This window comes from Chionomys nivalis, chromosome 12, assembly GCF_950005125.1.
Source record: "Chionomys nivalis chromosome 12, mChiNiv1.1, whole genome shotgun sequence".
Classification (NCBI taxonomy): Eukaryota; Metazoa; Chordata; class Mammalia; order Rodentia; family Cricetidae; genus Chionomys; species Chionomys nivalis.
Genome location: NC_080097.1, coordinates 64,770,005 through 64,791,262, shown reverse-complemented (window position 1 = coordinate 64,791,262; position 21,258 = coordinate 64,770,005). Strand labels below are relative to the sequence as shown.

The 21,258-nt window shown below is 46.8% G+C and overlaps 1 protein-coding gene across 7 annotated transcripts in view; it reads left to right on the top strand.

Annotated features, from left to right (window-relative positions):
• Positions 1-13,502, top strand: part of Fbxo34 (F-box protein 34) — a 60,026-nt gene extending 46,524 nt beyond the window's left edge. For 6 of the 7 annotated variants that reach the window (XM_057786691.1, XM_057786693.1, XM_057786692.1 and 3 more), the window contains one exon: positions 10,673-13,502. In XM_057786691.1, coding sequence (XP_057642674.1) covers positions 10,673-12,812 — 2,140 coding nt within the window. In that variant the 3' untranslated portion in view covers positions 12,813-13,502. Of the gene's footprint in view, positions 1-2,611; positions 2,843-10,672 lie in introns of all 7 variants that reach the window. The other variant, XM_057786695.1, reaches the window with a different exon arrangement.
• The last annotated feature ends 7,756 nt before the right edge of the window (positions 13,503-21,258 follow it).

Here is a 21,258-nt window from a genome sequence, read left to right as displayed (position 1 = left end):
GCTCTGAGTTTGCGGTTTTATTCTTAATATAATCTTACTTTTATCATGACATAGCTGTGGTTCTCCAGAAGTCATACCTTCATTATTTTCTTGTTATCATGACAGAATGCCTGACCAAAGCAACTGCAGGAGGGAGGACTGGGTTCGACTCCCAGTTCCTGGTGGGGATGGGTGGGGGCGGGGCAGGAGGTTGCTGCTTTGCATTCACTGCGGAGAAGCAGGCAGCAGTGAAGCAGAGCTGGGACCTCACAATAAAGTAGACCTTCTACCGCAGCTGATGTAATTAGGAGCTCCTCGTGGACATGTCCACAGATTGCTTTCTGGGTGGGTCTGAGTCCCATCAAGTTGACTGTCGAGGTTAACTAGAAATCATCACTCCCACCCCACATAGAATCTGCCAATACTTGTTTTTTAGAAGTCTTTTCGTGTTTCATTTTTGAGACAGGGTTTCTATAGATCAGGCTGGCCTCGGACTCAGAAATCCTCCTGCCTCTGCCTCCCAAGTACTGGGGTTAAAGGCATCTGCCAGCATTGCCAAGCCTAGAAACTTTTTAAAAAAACATTTGAGACAGAATCTTTAAAAACTTCTTAGTCCTTTTTTTATTCTCATCACATTGCCTTTTAATTCCTTACCGATCAAGTTTACCGCTCTACCAAGAGTTAGTTATTATTTGGCAGTAAATACCTGTAATCCTAGCAAGCAACAGGCTGAGACAAGTAAACTCTGGACTACACACAGACCCTACCTCAAAAGACCAAGAGCTAGGGATGAAGCTAGTCGCTTTGCTTGCCTAGCTGTGCTAGGCTCTGGATTTGATTTCCAGCACTGTACATACAAAAACCTTACTTTGACTTTTTGATGGTTTGGTGTTCATACCCAACTTTTGGCTGGAGGTGGGGGTGAGATAAGTGTTACATCATCTCCCAGGCTGGCATGGCACTTACTATGGCCACCTGACCTTGAATTCACAGCCATCTTCGCCTTCCTGAATGCTAGGATCACAAGTGTGATTAATCTACCACACCTCACCCCAGACACATTTTTTAACACATAAATGTAATCTTTTGTGGCTTTAACTTGTGGTTTTATACTACCTTCATATGATTTTTCCCACTTTTTTTCTTAAGATTTATTTTTATGTATAAATGTTTGCCTCCATGTCTGTTATGTGTACAGTACCATAGGAGTAACGTGCTGCCCACAGAGGTCAGGAGATGGCATTGGGAACTGGGTCCCTGGAACTGGTTACAGATGACTGCGAGCCACTGTGTGGGTGCTGAGAATCAAAACCTCTGTAAAAGCAGCCACATAAACACTGAGCATCTCTCCCACCTCAATTCTCAAGCTTCTGTGAGCTGGAATTAGATAGCATCTAACCATGACACTGGAGCTTTGGAAAACCAGATTTTGGCCATCACTTCTTGAAGTTCTCCAAGTCTGAGTAACTTGATTGTTAATCTCCCTACAGCCCTGCAGAGTCCGTGTGATAGGTGTGATCTCCCTGTAGCCCTGCAGAGTTCCTGTGATAGGTGTGATCTCCCCACAGAGCCCCGCAGAGTCTGTGTTATAGGTGTGATCTCCCCACAGCCCTGCAGAGTTCCTGTGATAGGTGTGATCTCCCCACAGCCCCACAGAGTCCCTGTGATAGGTGTGATCTCCCCACAGAGCCCCACAGAGTCCCTGTGATAGGTGTGATCTCCCCACAGCCCCGCAGAGTCCCTGTGATAGGTGTGATCTCCCCACAGCCCCGCAGAGTCCCTGTGATAGGTGTGATATCCCCACAGCCCCGCAGAGTCCCTGTGATAGGTGTGATCTCCCCACAGAGCCCCGCAGAGTCCGTGTGATAGGTGTGATCTCCCCACAGCCCTGCAGGGTCCGTGTGATAGGTGTGATCTCCCCACAGCCCTGCAGGGTCCCTGTGATAGGTGTGATCTCCCCACAGCCCTGCAGGGTCCCTGTGATAGGTGTGATCTCCCCACAACCCCACAGAGTTCCTGTGATAGGTGTGATCTCCCCACAGCCCCGCAGGGTCCCTGTGATAGGCGTGTTCTCCTCACAGCCAAGTCCCCATAGCTTCCTTTAACAGAACTCTGCTTTGCCCCTAGCAGTTCCTCCCAGTGGGTTGCCAAGGGCTCCACCAGCTGACACCGTCCTCTCCCTTCTCCTGACCACACTCTGCCTCTTAATTCCTACACATTTCCTCTTCAACACTGCACTGTGTGTTGTTAGTCAATGACTAGTCCCATTTTAGTTTAGTTTGGTTTTTTTGAGATGAAGTCTTGGTGGGGAGTTGTGAGCATGCATGTGTCCATCAAATTCTTCCCCGTTCTATCTCTTCCTCGGTTGCTGTGTTTGTAGGCATTCACTACCATATGCCATTGATACACATTCTTCTATTACAAAAGTAATACATGCACTTTCCTATTATAAAAGTTTATCATGCAAAATTTTGGGAGAGTTCTGTTGAGACAACTTGTTTCAATCTCTTATTACAGTACTTCAGTGGCAACTGTCTTCCTTCTTTTTCCTGACCTCTTATCTTCTGGCTTACAGACACTCAAGCCGCACGTTTCTGAGAAACTGAACTTACCTCTGCCTTCCCTCCTGCAGATCTGGCCATCCCCAGAGGAACCATTCTTCGTGCAGTTGCCAAAGCCATAAGTTTGAAGACCTTTGATGCTTCTCCTGCACCCTCCAATTGCAATGAACTTAGACTCTTGCTTGTGCACATACCATCTCTCTTCTGTTGGACTCAGCCCAGACCCTTCTACCTGCATTTCCCCAGAACATCTATTTTGGAACTTCTTAGGACTTTTATATTTCAAGGCTGCAGCTTAGAAAGTAAGGGCCTCTAAGACCTGTTTCCCCTCGAGTGTAATGTTGGTAGCCTTACTTCTAAAATGTCCACCCCTCCTCTCTTCCCTCATGGACTCTTAAAGCCAGCACCCATACCACCCTGTGTACCCTACCACATTCTCTTGTGATTGTTGAGTTTTGTGTCTTCTGTAGCAGTGACTGTGTCGTATGGGTGCGAATGGTTAGTCATGTTAGCAGAGAGAAGGAGATAGGAGGGAGACACTCCTGTGAATGAGTTCTGAAGCCATTGTGTTTTATGGCTCCTCTTGCTTTAAAGTTGATCAGTGATGTGATTAGCATTCATTTTTCTGGGCCCATCCTAATAGTTGTATAAGTAAGCGGGACGGTCGGCTGGGATGGACTCTAGCCCTCTGCAGACAGTGCAACAGAGAGAAACTGTTGCTAAACCTAGCAGGGTGCCAGGGTGCCAAGGAGGGAGGGTGTGTTCTAGTGACTGGTGTAGGACCAGGGAGGAGGAATCCAAGTGACTGCTTCTGGCTTGCTAGTGTGGGTACCTGAGGCCATGGTCATATAGTGGTGTTGGGTTTTGACCCATCCAGGTGAGGGAGGTCTACCAGACAACAGCAGACTCTCATTAAGAGAATATGCCACAGGAAATGATGAGGTGGAGAATCATCCATGTGTGGGAGCTAATTAGAGCTAGAAATGGTCATCTAGACATCACCCAAAAGGAATCATGGTCTGTAAACAGAATGAACTGGGCTCTGACGTCAGGAGCTAGGAAGGAAAGCAAAGCCTGGGGGTATAAGGGATCGGAGTGGCTGAGGCTAAAGGCTTGGGCAATAAGAAGCCCATCACTAGCTTTGTTTCAAGGAGAGAGACAAGAAAGTTCATCTTTGTTTACCCAGCTTAGGATAGATGGCTCAGCACAGACTGTTTCTTCGGCTCTAACTCCCATTCGCTCCCCAGCCCAAAGTCAAAGGCCCACCAACACCTTTTGTTAGATGTAGCACAGCCACCAAAGTCCCTTCCAACTTCTGTGTAAGATTTAAGACAGAATCTGGGCCAGAAAAGTTGATACTTATGTGCTGTATAGGTTTGCATTTTATTTAATCACGAGAGGAGGACTTGATTGTTGTAGGTGCCCACTTGTTCACTCCAGGCTGCCCAGACTAGAAATAACCACACAGAAACTGTATTAATTAAATCACTGCTTGACCTATTAGCTCTTGTTGTAATATGCAGCAGCGGGGCTGCGTCCCTGGCACCCGGCCGCCCGCATGGCTTATGCCCCAAAATAATTACACGGAAACTGTATTCTTTTGAACACTGCCTACCCCATTAGTTCCAGCCTCTTATTGGCTAGCTCTTACATATTGATCTAACCCATTTCTAATATTCTGTGTAGCACCATGAGCTGGCTTACCAGGAAAGATCTTAACCTGCGTCTGTCTGGAGTGGGAGAATCATGGCGACTCACTGACTCGGCTTCTTTCTCCCAGCATTCTGTTCTGTTTACTCCACCCACCTAAGGGTTGGCCTATCAGATGGGCCTAGGCAGTTTTTTTATTAATTAACCAATGAAAACAGATTAATACAAGACCCACCTCCATCATTCCCCCTTTTTCTGTTTAAACAGAAAAGAAAGGCTTTTAACATAGTAAGATTACATATAGCAAAACAGTTATCAAGCAAGAATTACAGTTACAATATTTATATCTATTTTATCTTTTATCATAACTAAGGAAAACTATAACTATAACTAACCATTTTTTAACTCCATCAAAGACTCCAGAAGGATATAATATTACCTAAGCAAACAAGAGGTCCAAAACTCTAGAAATGACAGAGACATCTCACTGCTTGGACAGTCACCCAAAGTTCTTTGTACTGTTGGGGCATCCATCTTCAGCCTTCAGGCCCATAGTATCCAGCAGACATTTTCATCAAGCAGGAAATTTTAAAGACAGTTTAGTCACTTTTTGCTGTGTCCTGCAGAATGTCTCGTAGACTCTTTTATGAGTCAGGAACCCCGAAAGACCATCTCACCTTTAGGCAAGTTCAGCAGTCCTCTTTCTGTGGGTTCTCTGTGTCCAGTTTATGCAACAGTCCAGGCAAGAGCAGTTTTTTGCCCAAATGGCTATCAAACTCCTTAAGGAGCCTCTTCGGTGCCCATCTTCCTCTTGAAGTAGATTGGTGCTGCCAGGAGCAGACGTGTCTCATTATCATGAAAAGCCCTAAGTTATTAAAACATTAAATGCCATATTCTGCAGTCTTTGAAAGATATGAAGAATGCCTATCTAGCTGAAATATATCTATGTACATCTAGAAAATCTAACTAACATGACTAAAAGCTTGACAATTATCGATGATTATCCATTAACAACCTATATACATTACATTTTTAAATGAACTATACAATCACAACACCTTAATCAAGATTAGAAATATGCATATACATATAACAAAATTGACCTTCAAATCCACACCAATGCAAATTATTCATATCCATATCATATCCCCCTTTAAATGTAAAAGAACATTTATAAACAATATTTGGGAATATGGGCGCAGTTTTTTTTCTCCAAACTGCTTTTTGTTGAATGGGGGCGCCGTTATTTAGGTCTTTTATGGTATAACCTGTGTGCCAGGTTTATCTTAGTGGGCAGTTGAGTGAAGCAATTTTTTGAGGGTGTTCACAGCAACCTTTTAGGAGGGCGTGGTCTATCATACCATATTGGGATAGAAGCAATTAAGAGGGTCTCGTCATCTGTGAAAACAAAAGAAGACCCTCTCCAAAGCATCATATCCTTAGACCCATATTCTGGAATCATAATACTCTTGTATCCATTTTGGTTTCGCTTGGCAGCCCATATAATGAAATGTCTCTCTGTACTTAGCTCCTTTACAGTCAAAAATTTTAAAGAAAACACAATAATACAAAGAATCCAGACTCTCTGTGAATTTTCCATTTTTACGTGGCTTATTTTTCTTTATTTCTTTTAATTTATAACTGTACTCTGTCTCTTTAAAGACTTTACCCTTTTTTTTAAACCATTAACTTTATTTTTTATATTTGTTTTTTTTCTCTCTCAAGCCTACATACAGTCACCAACACTGTGGTCTTTTATGTCTGAATCTGTTTTATTGTGAATCTGTAATTTTTTTACTATCTAAGAGCATTTCTTAAAATGTTAAGCACTTCTCAAAAACTTAAGTTGCACCATGTAGGGGTAATATGGTACCGCCTGTGTCCTGCCCAGTTGAAACCTTAACTGCGCTGTTATTACAGTAATTACGGTAATTCCTGCCTGAGACCAGCACAGTTTAGCACGGAGGAGCTGAGCCGCTCCTGCCTCAGAGCCATTTGGTGCCCCTGAGCCACAGCATGCAGTGACTTCCTTTTAGGCACACAGCGAGTCTAGTTGCCATCAAACAAATCGTAGCACTTTACTCCAAATGCTCCATTCAAAGACTCTTTCTCCCGCAGGAGCCAGACAGAGATCTCAATGGCGGCACAGTGCAGAAAGCTGGCATTTTAAAACAGCCAGTTTTTTCCTGCTGCTGAGTCAGGACAATTTCTTTGCGGCACGCAACCCACAAACAGCAAAAAACTGTCTTGAATTCTCTCTCTCTCTCCTTTTTAAGCCCTCTCAGGTTTTACGTGGAGTTCATTAGCACGTTGGGTGCCACTCTGTAGTAATAAGAGCGGCGGGGCTGCGTCCCCGGCACCCAGCCGCCTGCATGGCTAGCTTATGCCCCGAAATAATTACACGGAAACTGTATTCTTTTAAACACTGCTTGGCCCATTAGCTCTAGCTCTTACTAGCTAATTCTCTTTTTGGATTTTTCGAGACAGGGTTTCTCCGTAGCTTTTGGTTCCTGTCCTGGAACTAGCTCTTGTAGACCAGGCTGGCCTCGAACTCACAGAGATCCGCCTGCCTCTGCCTCCCGAGTGCTGGGATTAAAGGCGTGTGCCACCACCACCCTGCTCTAGCTCTAACTTCTTATTGGCTAACTCTTACATACTAATTTAACCCATTTCTAGTAATCTGTGTTTGGTCACGTGGGTGTGGCTTACTGGCAAAGTTCCCGCTCAGGCTCATCTGTTCCCAGCATCGGCTACATGATATCTCCTTACCTTGCCTTCTTTCTCCCAGCATTCAGTTTGTTTTCCCCACTCACCTCTATTCTGCCCTGTGCAGGCCCAGGGCAGTTCCTTTATTAACCAATGGTATTCACAGCACTCAGCGGGGACTCCCACATCACTTGATTATATCAGACTTCATTTAAAGCAGGGTCATGTAGTTCAGGCTGGTCTCAATCACTGTGTAGCTGAGGGTGCTCACAACTGACAGTGCCCTCACGCTGTCTCAGTCCCCATCCTCCTGTCTTTGTACTTGTGTATGGTACTGGCATTGTAGGCACGTGCCGCTAGGCCTAGCTACTTAGAGCAAACTTTCAAAATAGAATTTTGAGAACTGGGATGTAGCTCAATGATTGTTTGCCTAGCACAGATAGCACCCAGCATGGACCAGGTTCTGACTAAGAGATGGGGAGACTGGCAGCCATAGAAACTGGCTGGAACTTTCCACTGTGCTTGTCTCTAGAGTGGGATGGGAGTGGGCAATGTGATACCATCTGTTTTTAGTTTTGGGGTTTTTGTAACAGATGCCCTGGTACCCTCCATCATATCCTTAATTCCCCACCAATATCAACCAAAACTCAGATGCTTGTCATCTGAGTCTTATCAGAGCCTCGGGTTGCTTTTTTTCCCTCAGAACTGTTAGGTTCACCAGGGGAAGGGAGAAAGTTGACTCCCTCTCCCCAGTCTTCAGCCAGCAGCAACACCCAAATATGGTGCCTCCTAGGCCTCCCTCCCAGCAGTCAGTTGGATTATGGATACCTTTACTCCTTCTTTGGGATACCTCCAGTTTTTATCTTGCTAAAACTGTTGATTCAGTTATTGTCAGTAGAGTGGACTTTACAGGTTTTGTGTAAACAAATGCCTCCCCTAATTATACTAGTTTCTTGGCAGATGTCTCTGTCAATAATAGTACCTGTCCTAGTTAGAGTTTCTATTGCTATGATGAAACACCGTGACCAAAATTAAGTTGGGGAAGAAAGGGTTTATTTGGCTTATACTTCCATATCACTGTTCCACAGTGAAGGAAGTCGGGACAGGAGCTCAAGCAGGGTAGGATCCTGAAGGCAGGAGCTGATGCAGGGGCCATGGGAAGGGTGCTGCTTACTGGCTTGCTCAGCCTGCTTTCTTAGAGAACCCAGGACCACCAGCCCAGGGATGGCCCCGCCCACAATGGACCATGCCCTTTCCCATCATCACTAAATAAAATGCCCTAGAGACTCTCTGCACACAGCATTCTGCAGGCATTTTCTCAGTTGAGGTGCTCTCCTCTTAGCTTGTGTCAGGTTGACATGAAACTAGGCAGCACAGTACACAGCACCTAAAATACTGTGAGGGCACAGGGAGGCAAAGCAAACATTGTGCAGTGCAAAACAGCATACACCTTGCTAAAGTGCAAATTTATTCACAGGTATTCTGTAATAAAATCATTATGTGATAATTTATTGCCCCCCCCCACACACACACACATCCAACTTGCCATTACTTTCAGTTCACTTACAGGAAAATATGAAAACCCAGCACATAGTTGGTACAAAGAGAGAGCACTCAATATGACTGTTATTTATTTTTATATCATCTTGTTCTTGAAGAATTCTGCATCGTTCTTTTGGGAAGACCAGATTATAGCCCATGACAGAGCTATTAAAATGCTGTGGTGCAGAAGGGGGCTCTCTGCAGACGCTTAGGCTGTGAGCTGTCAGAGCAATCAGAGGCCCTTGTTAGGATCCACCACAGGATAGAGATGGCTCCGTGTGGAGAGCTGCTTGCCACCACACCTGGATTCCTGAATCTCATCCCTGGAGTTCACGTGCTGAAGAACCAATTTCTGCCATTTGTCCTCTGACTTCTTCATATGTGCTATATGGAATTCACTTGTGCTTATATAGAAAATAAATGTAGCTGAATGGTGGTGGCACATGCCTTTAATATCAGCACTTGGGAGACAGAGGCAGATGGATCTCTGCGAGTTCGAGGCCAGCCTGATCTATATGAGCTAGTTCCAGGACAGCTAGGGCTGTGACACAGAAACCCTGCCTCGAAAAACCAATAAATAAATAAATAAACAAATAAATAAATAAATAAATAAATAAGATAAATTAATAAGATAAATTAATAAGATAAATGAAATAAATATATATAAATGTAAAAAAGAACTATAAAGGCACTTTATATGCCAAAATTGAGAGTTTACGTTTTCATAGTTAGGGGCAGCTGAGGCTAGGCTAGAGCACCACGGGAGTGGGAATGGAAGGCAAAGAACAGCATGCACACTTGACGGGCAGCGCTGACAGCTGGCCGTGGGTAAAGGCTCGGAAAGCCTGCGAAGGGCTGTACTTTGTTGCCCCAAGGATGCGTGTCTTAAGCGATAATTTCCACTAGAGTGGATCTCCCCATGCGTAGGTCTGCAGGTGTGGCCTCGCTCCCACAGACCTGTAACTGCAGATCCTTATTTTGGTTGGTAGGATTTTTCCAGAAGACCAGAATTTCTTCAGCCCCGGGGAGTCTGTGTGGCTAGGGCTAGGGCGTGTGCCACTGGACTGTCTAGTATTTCAACCTTCAGCTCACACCTCTCCTCAAACTCAGAGGGGGCGTCTCGCCCGGGTGCACAGAAACCAGGGCACAGGCCAGTGTCCAGGAATTATCTTTGTCTCACTTTTGAAATGCCTTCATCCTTACCCTCTGGCCAAGAAAGAAAGAAAAGCACCATGACTTTTGTTTGTCTGAACTAGTTGAAACTTTTTTTAGAATTAGTAAGGAATATGGACTCTATGCGTTAAGATAGCTACAGGAGATTTAACATTTAGATTTGACAATTGGCCAAAGGGCCAATAAAGATGGATAGTTCATATGACTAAATTTTTTTTTAGGAAGCCTAGACTAGAATATAGCACAGCACAGACAAGTAAAAAGTTGTAGACAGCAGAATAGCCAACACTGTGGAAATGATTAAAGAAATGATAGTTATTTTTACATGCAGCTGATAAAATGATAGTTGTGATGACCTAGAAAGATCATGATTAAAAATATACTAGGGGCTGAGAGTAGTGGCACACCTTTAATCCCAGCACTCTGGGAAGTAGGCAGATCTTCTGTGAGTGTCAGGACACCCAGGATTACATACTGAGCCATGATCTCAAACAAAAATCAACAAACAAAGCAATCTACTAGTATACTGGGCATAGTATACTGCTGGTTTTTCCAGCATTGAGAGAAGCTGAGGCAGGAGGATCACAAGTTTGGAACCAGCATGGGCTATGTGATGAGACACTAGTTATGGGGAATAAAGAGGGGGGGGCTGGGGTTTGACACTCAGCTGGTAGAGTACTTGCTTAGCATCTACAAAGTCCTGGGCTCAATCCCCAGTATCCTCTGTAATCTTGGGATTATGGAGGCAGGAGGATGAGAAAGTCATAGACCAGGGTGGCCTACGTAAAACCCTGTCTCCTAAAAACAAGACAGAATGAACAATCTAGAAGGTCGAAGTTCTTTAGTCCTACCTACCTCTGTGCCAAGGTGTGATAAGAAAGCAGTTTCAGTAAATTCAGCTTATTTAAAGGAGCCATTCACATTAACTAGTAGCCCCATTCACATTAACTAGTAGCCCCAACAAACTGAAATGTGACTTTTGGTAAAGACTTTAGAAATTGAAAAACAAATTTCTCTTGCTAGAAGCTACACTAAGTCAGTTCTGTTCTCTCCTGTTCCAGGGCATCTGTTATGCACCTTAAGCCATACTGGAAACTCCAGAAAAGAGAGCACCTTCTCGATGTCAGCAGGGACCCCCTGAGAAGAGCTGCGAGCCGCCAAAACGCTGTCAGTGATGAGAAAGACAAAGCTAACTACATGAAACCAGCTGTCTTTGCTTCAACCTCCCCTGTCAAAGCAACATCTAGAAAACCTTTTGGGATCCTTTCTCCAAATGTTCTGTGCAGTATGAGTGGGAAGAGTCCTGTGGAGAACAGCTTGAATGTGAAAGCCAAAAAGAATGTGCCGTCTGCAACAGTGCACCAGAGTGAAGAAGAGGGGCTGCCTGGGAGCTGGGCTATTGTCAAACCTGGAAACACAAAGGAGAAAATTGCATTCTTTGCAGCCCACCAGTGTAGCAATAGGATAGGATCTATGAAAATAAAAAGCTCCTGGGATATCGATGGGAGAGCCACTAAAAGAAGGAAAAAATCAGGAGATCTTAAGAAAGCCAAGGTGCAGTTAGAAAGGATGAGAGAAATCAATAGCCAGTGCTGCCAGCCTGAGCCATTTGCATGTGGCATCGAGCACTGCTCTGTGCATTATGTGGGTGACAGTGGGGATGGTGTCTACAGTGGGAGGCCTCTGTCGGTGATAGAGATGGTTGCCTTCCTTGAGCAGAGAGCCAGTGCTCTGCTAGCTAGCTGTGCAAAGAACTGCACAAATTCGCCTGCCATTGTGAAGATTACTGGCCAGTCCCGAGGTTTGCCTCCTGCACCTGAGCCCTTCTCTGCTCCGGGAACTTGTGAAGAACCCACGGAAAGAGGAAATCCTGAGGCTGGCAGATCACAGAATGAGCCAGTCCGTGTCCTTGACATGGTAGCCAGGCTGGAGTCCGAGTGCCTGAAGCATCAGGGCCAGAGGGAACCTGGGACCCTGTCACGGAATAACAGCTTCCGTCGAAATGTAGGCAGGGTGCTACTCACTAACGGTGCTCAGGCCAATGACAAGGATGACAAAAGCACCACAGATGCACCTGACACCCAGGCTCACCCCATGCAGTTGGTGTCTGTGGGTGAAGGAACCTCCACAGCTGACCACTGTTCTGTGAGTGACCAGGCCTGGGATGGTATGTCTCAGGGCTGTCCCTCATTGCCAGCAGTTGTGAGCTTCCAGACGGACAGTACAGAATTAGAACCAGGTCAGCAAACAGCTGTGAGAAACTGCAACCGGCATGACATAGAAATGACAGACGCACTTGATGAGCCGTCCTTTTCTTCTCACACCTGCCTCCAAGCCGCTGAGGTGCCCTCAGATGCCATCCGCTGTATGAGCCGAGCCCTGGGACCACTCAAGAAGCCCAGTCCTGCCCAGAGAAAGGAACCTGTGTGCATGAGCATCAGCGTGTGCACAGTGGAGACAGCCCTGCCTGCTGCTGGAGACGCCCGTGAAGAGCCTCTCCCGGGGACGCTGTTTCTCCTGTCGCCTGGACGGGACCAGCCAGAGTGCTCCCAGTTAAAGGAACACACAGCACAAGAGGCTTCAGAGGCCAGTAACCCTCAGGATGCTGCTGAGGGCAACAGCGTATGTGAAGAGAAGGATGCTTCTGTGGAGCCATTTGTCCCAGCAGCCTCTGCGGGGGAAAGTACATTTCCAGTGCTAGAGGCATCCAGTTGGAAGAAGCAGGTGTCTCAGGACTTCCTGGAGACCAGGTTTAAAATCCAGCAGCTTCTGGAGCCACAGCAGTACATGGTGTGCCTGCCTCACCACATCATGGTGAAAATCTTCAGGCTACTCCCTACCAGGAGTCTAGCAGTTCTTAAATGTACCTGCCGCTATTTCAAGTTCATCATCGAATACTACAACATCAGGCCAGCAGATTCTCGGTGGGTTCGAGACCCACGCTATAGAGAAGACCCTTGCAAACAGTGCAAGAAAAAGTATGTGAAAGGGGATGTGTCCCTGTGCCGCTGGCACCCCAAACCCTACTGCCAGGCGCTGCCTTATGGACCTGGGTACTGGATGTGCTGCCACCGCTCTCAGAAGGCCTTTCCTGGCTGCAAGCTGGGCCTTCATGACAATCACTGGTTACCTGCCTGCCACAGCTTTAACCGGGCAATCCATAAGAAATCAAGAGGGAGCGAAACGGAAGAGGAATGCTGAAGTCCACGTGAGAGGCAGGGACTGTGAAACACCTGGGTCAGCCCCGAGGCATGCGACCTCACCCTCGCCCTTTGAGAGTCTCTGCTCAGATCAGACTGCCGTGGCTCAGGCAGTTTTTAACTCTGAATTTACCAACGTACATGAGATTCGTTCCATGGTTTTGTATAGTAGTGCCTCGCATTAACCCTTTCAGCTGTGCAGAACTGCCTGTTTTCCTCCACCAAGGACATTCCGAGGTCACCAAGCAGTCTGCACTAGGGTCCTGACGTGTTCCAGTACTGACTGTATTTGAAGTGAGTGGAGAAGAAAGCAAACCTCTGAGAATTCTGCCTAACCCCGAAAACTGGGCACCTTCCCTTCTACCTTGTATGCTTGATCCTGTGAGAATGACGCCTGCGGATGGAGTTTGTGCCCTGTGCTGTTTACAGTGTATATATGGTTGTGTTTGCATGGGGCTGTGGAAGTGCACATTAAACCTGAGCGCCTTTACCTGGGATGAGTGCTTTGGTCCCTCTGTAAATGACATGATTAAAATTCAGTATTGTATATTATGGACAGTTGACCACAGAATAAGACAGTGTCATATAATAGTCAGATCAAAACATTGTCCATCCTCTTGTCTGGTTTCAATTCTTTTTCTTGAAACTTCAATAAAAATGCACACTTTAAATGTTTACAGGGATTTGGGGGGTGTAAGGTATGATCTCTTTAGATTTTATGTGTGGATGTGGGTGGTGGTGGACCCTCTGAAACTGTGCTGGGAACCAAACCTGGGTCCTCTGCAAGAGCGAAAAAGTTCTTTTAACTGCTGAGGCATTGCAGGCCAAAGATTTATTTTCTGTGTGCCTGTGCTTGCTTTGAGTGCGAGCACCCTCAGAGGACAGAGGTGGCAGGCCCTCCGCTGAGGAGCTTGACTCACGGGCAGTGTGAGTCACCCAATGAACCGAACCCACTTCTGCCGAAGTCATCTCTTCATCTCTGGCATGGGAGGTTTTTAAAGGTTCTTAGGAATTGAGTTGTAATTTAAAAAACAAACTTTGATGTATGCTTCCCAGGTGCCTGAGGAGGCCAAGAGAGGGCATCAGACCCAAGAACTGGAGTTAGAATGGGTTTTGAGCCCTCGTGCAGTTGCTAAGAATCTGGGTCCTCTGGAAGAACAGCCTGTGTTCCTAACTGGTGCAATCTCTCCAGCCCCGTTAAGGACTTTCTAAAGTTTTGTTTTGAAGCCATTTGTGGTGGCTTATGCCAGAAATCGCAGAACTCTGGGGGCAAGGCAAGCATTGCTGAGCTTGAAGCGTCCCTGGGTTAAAAATTTCAAGCACACCCTAAAAAATTATTCAAAGGGAGATAGCACCAAAAGTTGGTGCTGTAAAAAAAAAATAATCCAAAAGCTAGGTCAGTCTGAAATCAAGCACACGCGTACAGGCACGCACGCCCACACACAGTCACACACCTTGTTTTTGTAGTTGTAAGCAGGGAGGACAGATGACAAATGTGGGCGAGCAATGGGAAGGAAAGAGCAGTGGTTCCCTTTTAAGGAGGATACAAACTTGGCCAGGACTCGCAGGGAGCAGAGGTCAGGACGACAGCTAGGGAGAGCTGGCTTGACCTATATTGAGCAAAGTGGCTTCCAAACTGGAATTTAGTTGTTTTTGAGTTTTGATTTTATTTATTATTTATTTTGGTTTTTCGAGACAGGGTTTCTCTGTGGTTTTGGAGCCTGTCCTGGAACTAGCTCTTGTAGACCAGGCTGGTCTCGAACTCACAGAGATCCGCCTGCCTCTGCCTCCCAAGTGCTGGGATTAAAGGCGTGTGCCACCATCGCCCGGCTGAGTTTTGATTTTAAAATGTATGTGTACATGCATGAGTAAGCCAGGTGCCAGATCCCCTGCACATGGGATTACAAGTTATGATGTGAGTCTTGGGAGCCAGACTTGGGTTTGTGGCTCCTAACTGCTGAACCATCTCTCTGGTTTGGGTTTTCTTTTATTCTTAACCATAACTGCTGAGGGCAGGCTGTAACTGCAAAGTGACCATGCCAGGGAGGCCACCCCTGACAAACAGGCCATGCTATGCTGGCCTGCAGAACAGGCTGAGACATCTGTTGATTTTTGTGGACTGTCAATCAGCATCCAGTAAGTTTGTGCTGTCAAATCCTTCCTAATGTGAGGTTAAAGGAGAAAGCCACAGGGCGGAAACAGTGTGGCGTACCTCATGCACTGTTCTCAACTGTTGTTGGCCATGGTTCTCCCCATGGATGCTCAGGATAAATAACTGGGTTTTCATGAGTCAGCATTCCTGACCTGGTTATCACATGCTAGACAGCTGTGTGGGGCTGGGCTGGCTGAGCCGGGGCACAGGATGGCCCCATGCCACTTGGCATTACCTCAGAAATAGATGGCCCGATTTGACCGTGGCAGGACAGGGTTCCCGGTGCTGAATAGAGGCTTTTGCTGGTTATATCAGAAAGCACCCATGCTGGTCCCTACTGCCAGAATGTAATGCTGCTTTTTGAGAAAGACTGTGTGGCCCCCTAGTGTCAAATGTAGAAATAGCCCACTCTTTGATTTTGGTTTTAAGATTTTACATGAAAATGTTTTTGACTGCGTGTATGTGTGCCGCATGCATGCAGTCCTGTAGAAGCCAAAACAGGGCATCATTCCCCTAAAATTGGAGTTGCAGTTGAGCTCTGTCCTGTAGGTACTGGGAACCGAACCACAGTGCTCTGGAAGAGCCGCCAGTGTTAAGCACGTCTCTGAAGCCCCCAGGAGAACGTGGTGCTCCCTTCCTGTATTGCTAAAGGACCTTGACATACATTCCAGGGCCCTCCCCTCCCCTAGCAGCCTAAGAACACCTGCAATTTCAGCTCCTCCAGCCTCGCCCACTCGTGCTTCTCCCACCTCATTTCAAGTCCATCCTTGGCTACGTAGTGAGACCCTCCCAACAGAACCCCAGAACATAATGCACTTGATGTCTGCCCTGCGCACTGACGGCTCCACCCCAGCATCTGCTGGAACGCAGTCCTAGTTTCTTTTCTGGCGCCTCTCAGGCACCCCAACACAATCCTGTATCACTGTGTGGAGTTCCGTAGACCCTTGGGGCAGCTAGTTTGAGCTTCTATCTTCACTGCCTCATGGTACACACTTCATGTTTGCAACTGTGTTTGATCAGCAAGCTCTCTAGAGTTGAGCCAAATTCCCAACCCTTTTCACATTTTTTTTCAAGATATGGTCTTAGATAGCCCAGGCAATCTTCACAATCTTCCTGCCCCCAGCCTTACGAGTACCTGGGATTACAGGCATGTACCACCAGACCTGGCTTCCTAGTGCCAACTCAATGTGACAGGTGCAGGCATGTTTGGACGGCACTGACTCCCGGAAAAGAATTTTAAAATCTCTGCCTCTGGACAGAGCTGATCCCAGGGGACCAAGCTTGTCTAGAGAAGTTCCTACAGGAGCTGTGGCTATTTTGTTCTGAACCCAATGACACATGCTTGCTATACACTACGGTGGCTGTGGGCAGGTACTTATGGCCTGGCACTGGGGGGGGGGGCGGGTTCCCTTAGGCTCTGTCTACTCACCGTGGTCACGTGACTTTCGGTGCCTCTTAGCCTCCCCGGCGTCTTGGACAGTTTTCACATGAGGACTACCAGCTCTTTGCCACATTAGTTTTTGGCATTTCTTTGCTGAGCAGTTTGTCTTCCTTCACCCACTACATCATATATACAGTCATCATTTGACACTGAGCCCTTCTTCGCAGTGAACAGTGCCAGTAATGAATGGGTGTGAGCCGCTGCGCATCAGGTACTAAGTCCTGCAGCTGTATGTTGTGCACACAGGAGAGTTCTATCGTCTGTTTCCTTCGGGTTCAGATGAGCTAGTGTTAGAAGTGTGGGGAGCACACCACCTCCAACTTTATGGACATTTATGGCAGAGCTGATGTTTGCAAAGCCTCATGGAAAGAGTAAAGAGTTTTGGCACCTTTCGGTGCCCCACATCTATCTGTGCCTAGCTGTTGAAGCAGAACCTCATTGGAGCAGCACCCCACTCTGGGTGGCTGAACTTGCTACCTGAGGGAAGTCACTAGAGTTAGCAGCCGAGAACAGCTGGACTGGAGCAGAGGTGGCAGCCCTCGTGGGAAGACAAACCTACTTACAGCAGTGAGGGCTGGCGAGATGGTTCATCGGGTAAAGGCGCTTGCTGCGTGAGCCTGGCAGCCACTTAGGGGGACAGAATGGACTCCACAAAGCTGCTGTCTTACCTCTACATGTCTGTAGCACACATGCCCCCTCTAGTAAAAACTGTAATTTTTTAAAAAGCCAATGAAACATTTTTCACTTTTTCCCTAAGGCCCAGAGAACAGAAGTGAGCTTCCAAAGGTATCTGTTTTAGAGGGGCTTTGTTTTCCACTGGTACTGGGAGTCCAACCCCAGAGCCAGGCGAGGTGGCTGGGTCACCATTAAGCTGCAATCCTGCCCTTTAAAGGTTGGTTTGTTGCATTTGAATTTTGAGATGGATTCCAAGTTGCTCAGGCTGAGCTGAACTTGTTTTGCCGCAGCCTTTTCAGGGCTGGATGAGTGACCATGTTTGCTCCCTCTTTATTTGGGACAGGGTTTTTCTGTGTAGCCCTGGCTGTCCTGGAACTCATTCTGTAGACCAGGCTGGCCTCACAGAGATCTACCAACCTCTGCGTCCAGAGTGCTGGGACTAAAATCGTGCACCACCACCGTCCAGTCCTCCTGACTTCTGGCAGGGTCTCATGGAACATGGAATACTCCTGTCTACTCCTAGATACTGACATTACAGGGATATGCCATCATACCTATACACATCAAACTATATTTGAGGGTGGGTTTGCAAAAATCAAACCAAGGCCCTTGAACATTTTCGCCTTGAAATGATAAGCACGTGGAACTGGGTTCTCAAGTGAGCACCAAGGGAGGTGGTGTATGGCCAAATTTACTCGAGAATGTGGTGCCTACCACTTAGTCAAAGGCAGCTATTACCAGTACATAGCATGTCACGTCAGCCAGGTAAGGCTAGCTGATGCGGCTGTGGTGAGCAGTATGCAGACACAGGACGCGGGAAGTAGCAACAGCACGGGTGTGCAATCGGCTGTCCCTTTCAGTGACCTCCCTCCCTCCCTCTTCTGCACACACTGAACCACAAAGTCAAAGCACCGAGTCTAAGACCTGATAATGGGCTCCATCATGGAGTAGGTTCATTTTTTTTTTTTTTTTAAATCAGTGGTCAGATACAATCAGAAAAATGGAAAGTTGCATTTAATCCAATTTGTCCCTGCTACATTGTGGTATCACATGACCTGTCTGCATAGCTGTGTTTGGTAGGAGTCAAGCCAAGCTTAGCTTGCCCAACCTTTCTTTTCTGGGACCAAGCTGCTGGTCTCCGCTGTCCTTCATCTCCAGTCCTCCAGTGGCTGCAAGGAGTATAGTCACTGGCTCACTTTGCTTTATTTTCCCTCCCAGACAGGAGGCTGGCTGTCCCGAGGTTCACACTGGGACCTGTGGCATGACCTTTTCCATGGCCAGCAGTCTTGGCCCTGGCCTTCTTGAACCTGCTAAGCGGACTCTGAAGAACAGATGACTACAGAGAAAATGAACAAGTTTATGTGTTTATTTATAAGGGTGTGATTATAGGAGTGTGCCATCCCCAATATTTGCCAAGCCCAGGGCAAAGACAGAAAACCCACCTTCATCCCATCCTCCACTTTCCCACCTCTGCCCCCTTTCTGTCCCCTGCACAGACACACACCTTCAACAGCAGGGCTTGTTGAGACTCACTAGTAGCCCTGGCTATCCAGGGAACTTACTATGTAGACCTGGTGTCTTAGGGTTTCTATTGTGGTGAAGAGACACCATGACCACGGGAACTCTTTTTAAAAAGCATCTAATTAGGGTGGCTGACATTTTCAGAGGTTCAGTCCATTACTATCATGGTGACAGTGACATGCAGAAAGATGGCGCTGGAGAAGTAGCTGCGTGTCCTACACCATGTTTGTAGGCAACAGGAATCGGTCTGTCTCAATGGGAGTAGCTTGAGCATGTGAGATCTCAAAGCCAACCTCCATAGTAACCTCCTCTAGCAGGGCCACACCTTCTAATTGTGGCACTCCCTTTGGGGATCATTTTCTTAAAGCCATCCACCAGACTAACTTCCAACTCAAGAAACACCTACCTCTGCCTCCCACCTAACCAAACACTTAAAGGCTCTTCTCTCTGTGGAGGACAAAGCTCAAGGTTCATTCTTAAACTATAGAATCAACTTCTGGAAGTGGGAGTCCAAGGTGGCAGCTTCGCGTATAGTGAGGTCTGAGCGCTCATAGGCCTGGGAAGGAATGGAAGAAATAGACGGGATGAAACAGGAAGGCATCAAAAGTTGATGCAGCCCACTGAGCAGGAAGTAGTGAACCTGGAGGGGCAATGGGAGATAACCCAAGAAAGCTGTGTAGAATACACGAAGCAAGAATGCAGTCACTGTGTCAGAGAGACTTTCCCCATGTACAGCCCCTTAAAGGCTGCTTCAGAATATCCCCCTCTGTGCTTGGAAATCTATGGCCTAAGTCTTCAGGCTCTTCCAGAGGCCCTTAGTACTCAGATATTCCAATTTCAGATTGATTAATTAATTAGTGAGACCATGAGCAAATCTCTGCATAAGTTCTATTATTGCTGGTGGCACTTGGGAAGCAGAGGCAGGCGGATCTCCGAGTTCAAGGCCAGCCTGGTCTACAGAGTGAGTTCTATGACAGCCAGGGCGGCTATATAGAGAAGCCTGTCTTGAAGAAAAAAAAAAATTCTATTATTTCCCCTTGGCCGTGTAGCTCTACTCCAATGATCTTAGTACAAAGAGGTGTAGAAAGGTTGTGATTTAACAGGAACGAAGGTGTGCCCAGATGCAGAATTTCTAGCAAGTTCCCAAGCTGATACTGATTTTGCAGTTATAGGCTCATACCAGTAGAAAGGGAGGAATGTTGGAGCAAGCCTCTTGGGCATGCCCAGTGCGGCGGAAGCTCACAGCTCTTGGGGTCTTTCTCTAAGGCCATCAAGGAGACAGAGTTCCCTGTTGCCATCAGCGGTAGCACCCACAGACAGCTTATTTCCCTGTCAATACTAGACCTCCTCCTGCTCGGCTGTTGCTCAGATCATCTGCCTGTCACTGTTGCGGCCTTCTGGCTACTGCTGGCAAACCATCTAAGCAATTATCCAAACTGAGAGCTATGCATGTATTTGTTTATACCCTCAGAAATGTCTTCAGAATTTTTAAAGTTAGGAAAATGCACTACTAAACAAGTGTGGGAAAGTATTTCCCTCAACATCTGGGTGGCCTTGGAAGTGAATAAATGCTAAAACGCATACTCAAAGGTGAGGGGTACAGGATGGTGTGGGTTCTGGGGTATCCACCAGCATCTTCACCCAAGAGCTCTCTCAAGTGGCCCGCCCATTCTCACCACTGACCTTGAACCTCCAATCAATTTCTTGGCTTTTGAAAAAAGATTTCTAGCTTGGGCTTTAGTCCCGCACTCACGAGGCAGGGGCAGTAGATCTCTGTGAGTCTGACATTGGCCTGAACAACAGAGCAAGGTTCAGGCCAGCCAGAGCTTCATAGACTCTGTCTCAAAAAAGAAAAAAATCTGTTAAGACTTACTTGTGTGTATGAATGCTTTCCCTGCATTTATGTATTTACAGCACATGCAGCCCATGAAACCCAGAGGCGTTGGGTGCCCTGGAACAACCGTGTGGGTGCTGGGAATTGAATCAAGGTCCTCTGCAAGAGCAGCCAGCACTCTTAGCCTCTAAGGCATCTCTCCAGCCTCAATCTCTTGCATTTTAAGTACATTACTTTCCATCAGACCCCTCTCACATCCCAGTTCCGTGTACTCACAGCCAAGTCTGCAGCCTGAGTCTAACCCCTGGACAAGGGAGAATGAGAAGGCTCACACAAGTTCTCATTGGCATCCACACGTGTATGCGCACAAAATAATTTTTAAAATTAAGTTTTCCACCCTGGTGGTTTGGGGTGCTTACAAAAATCTCACTTCATCTATTTAACTCTATGAGTAAGAACCCCCTTTCAGGCTATTTTTAAATGGAGGTGATGGCTTCACAGCTGAGGTGCCTAGATGTCTCGCCCAAGCCTAGGCTCAAGCCTCCTGTCACACTTTACAGAAGCGCTTCCACCTACTACAAGTTCCTGCCCATCTGCCTCACTTCCTGCATCAGACAAAGATAACTGTGGATGAGAAACCTTCTCTTTCCTTTGTACACTACGTGGAAACTTGCTGGCTGCTACCTACGAAAATGGAAGGGCAGGAACTCTGAAGCCCAAACTCTCTTGAAGAACCTCCCTTCCCAGGCAAACAATGAACGGGCATGAGAAAGCCTTCAGTGTCCTTCCTGAGAGCCCAAACTGTTCAGTCCAGTCACTCATAC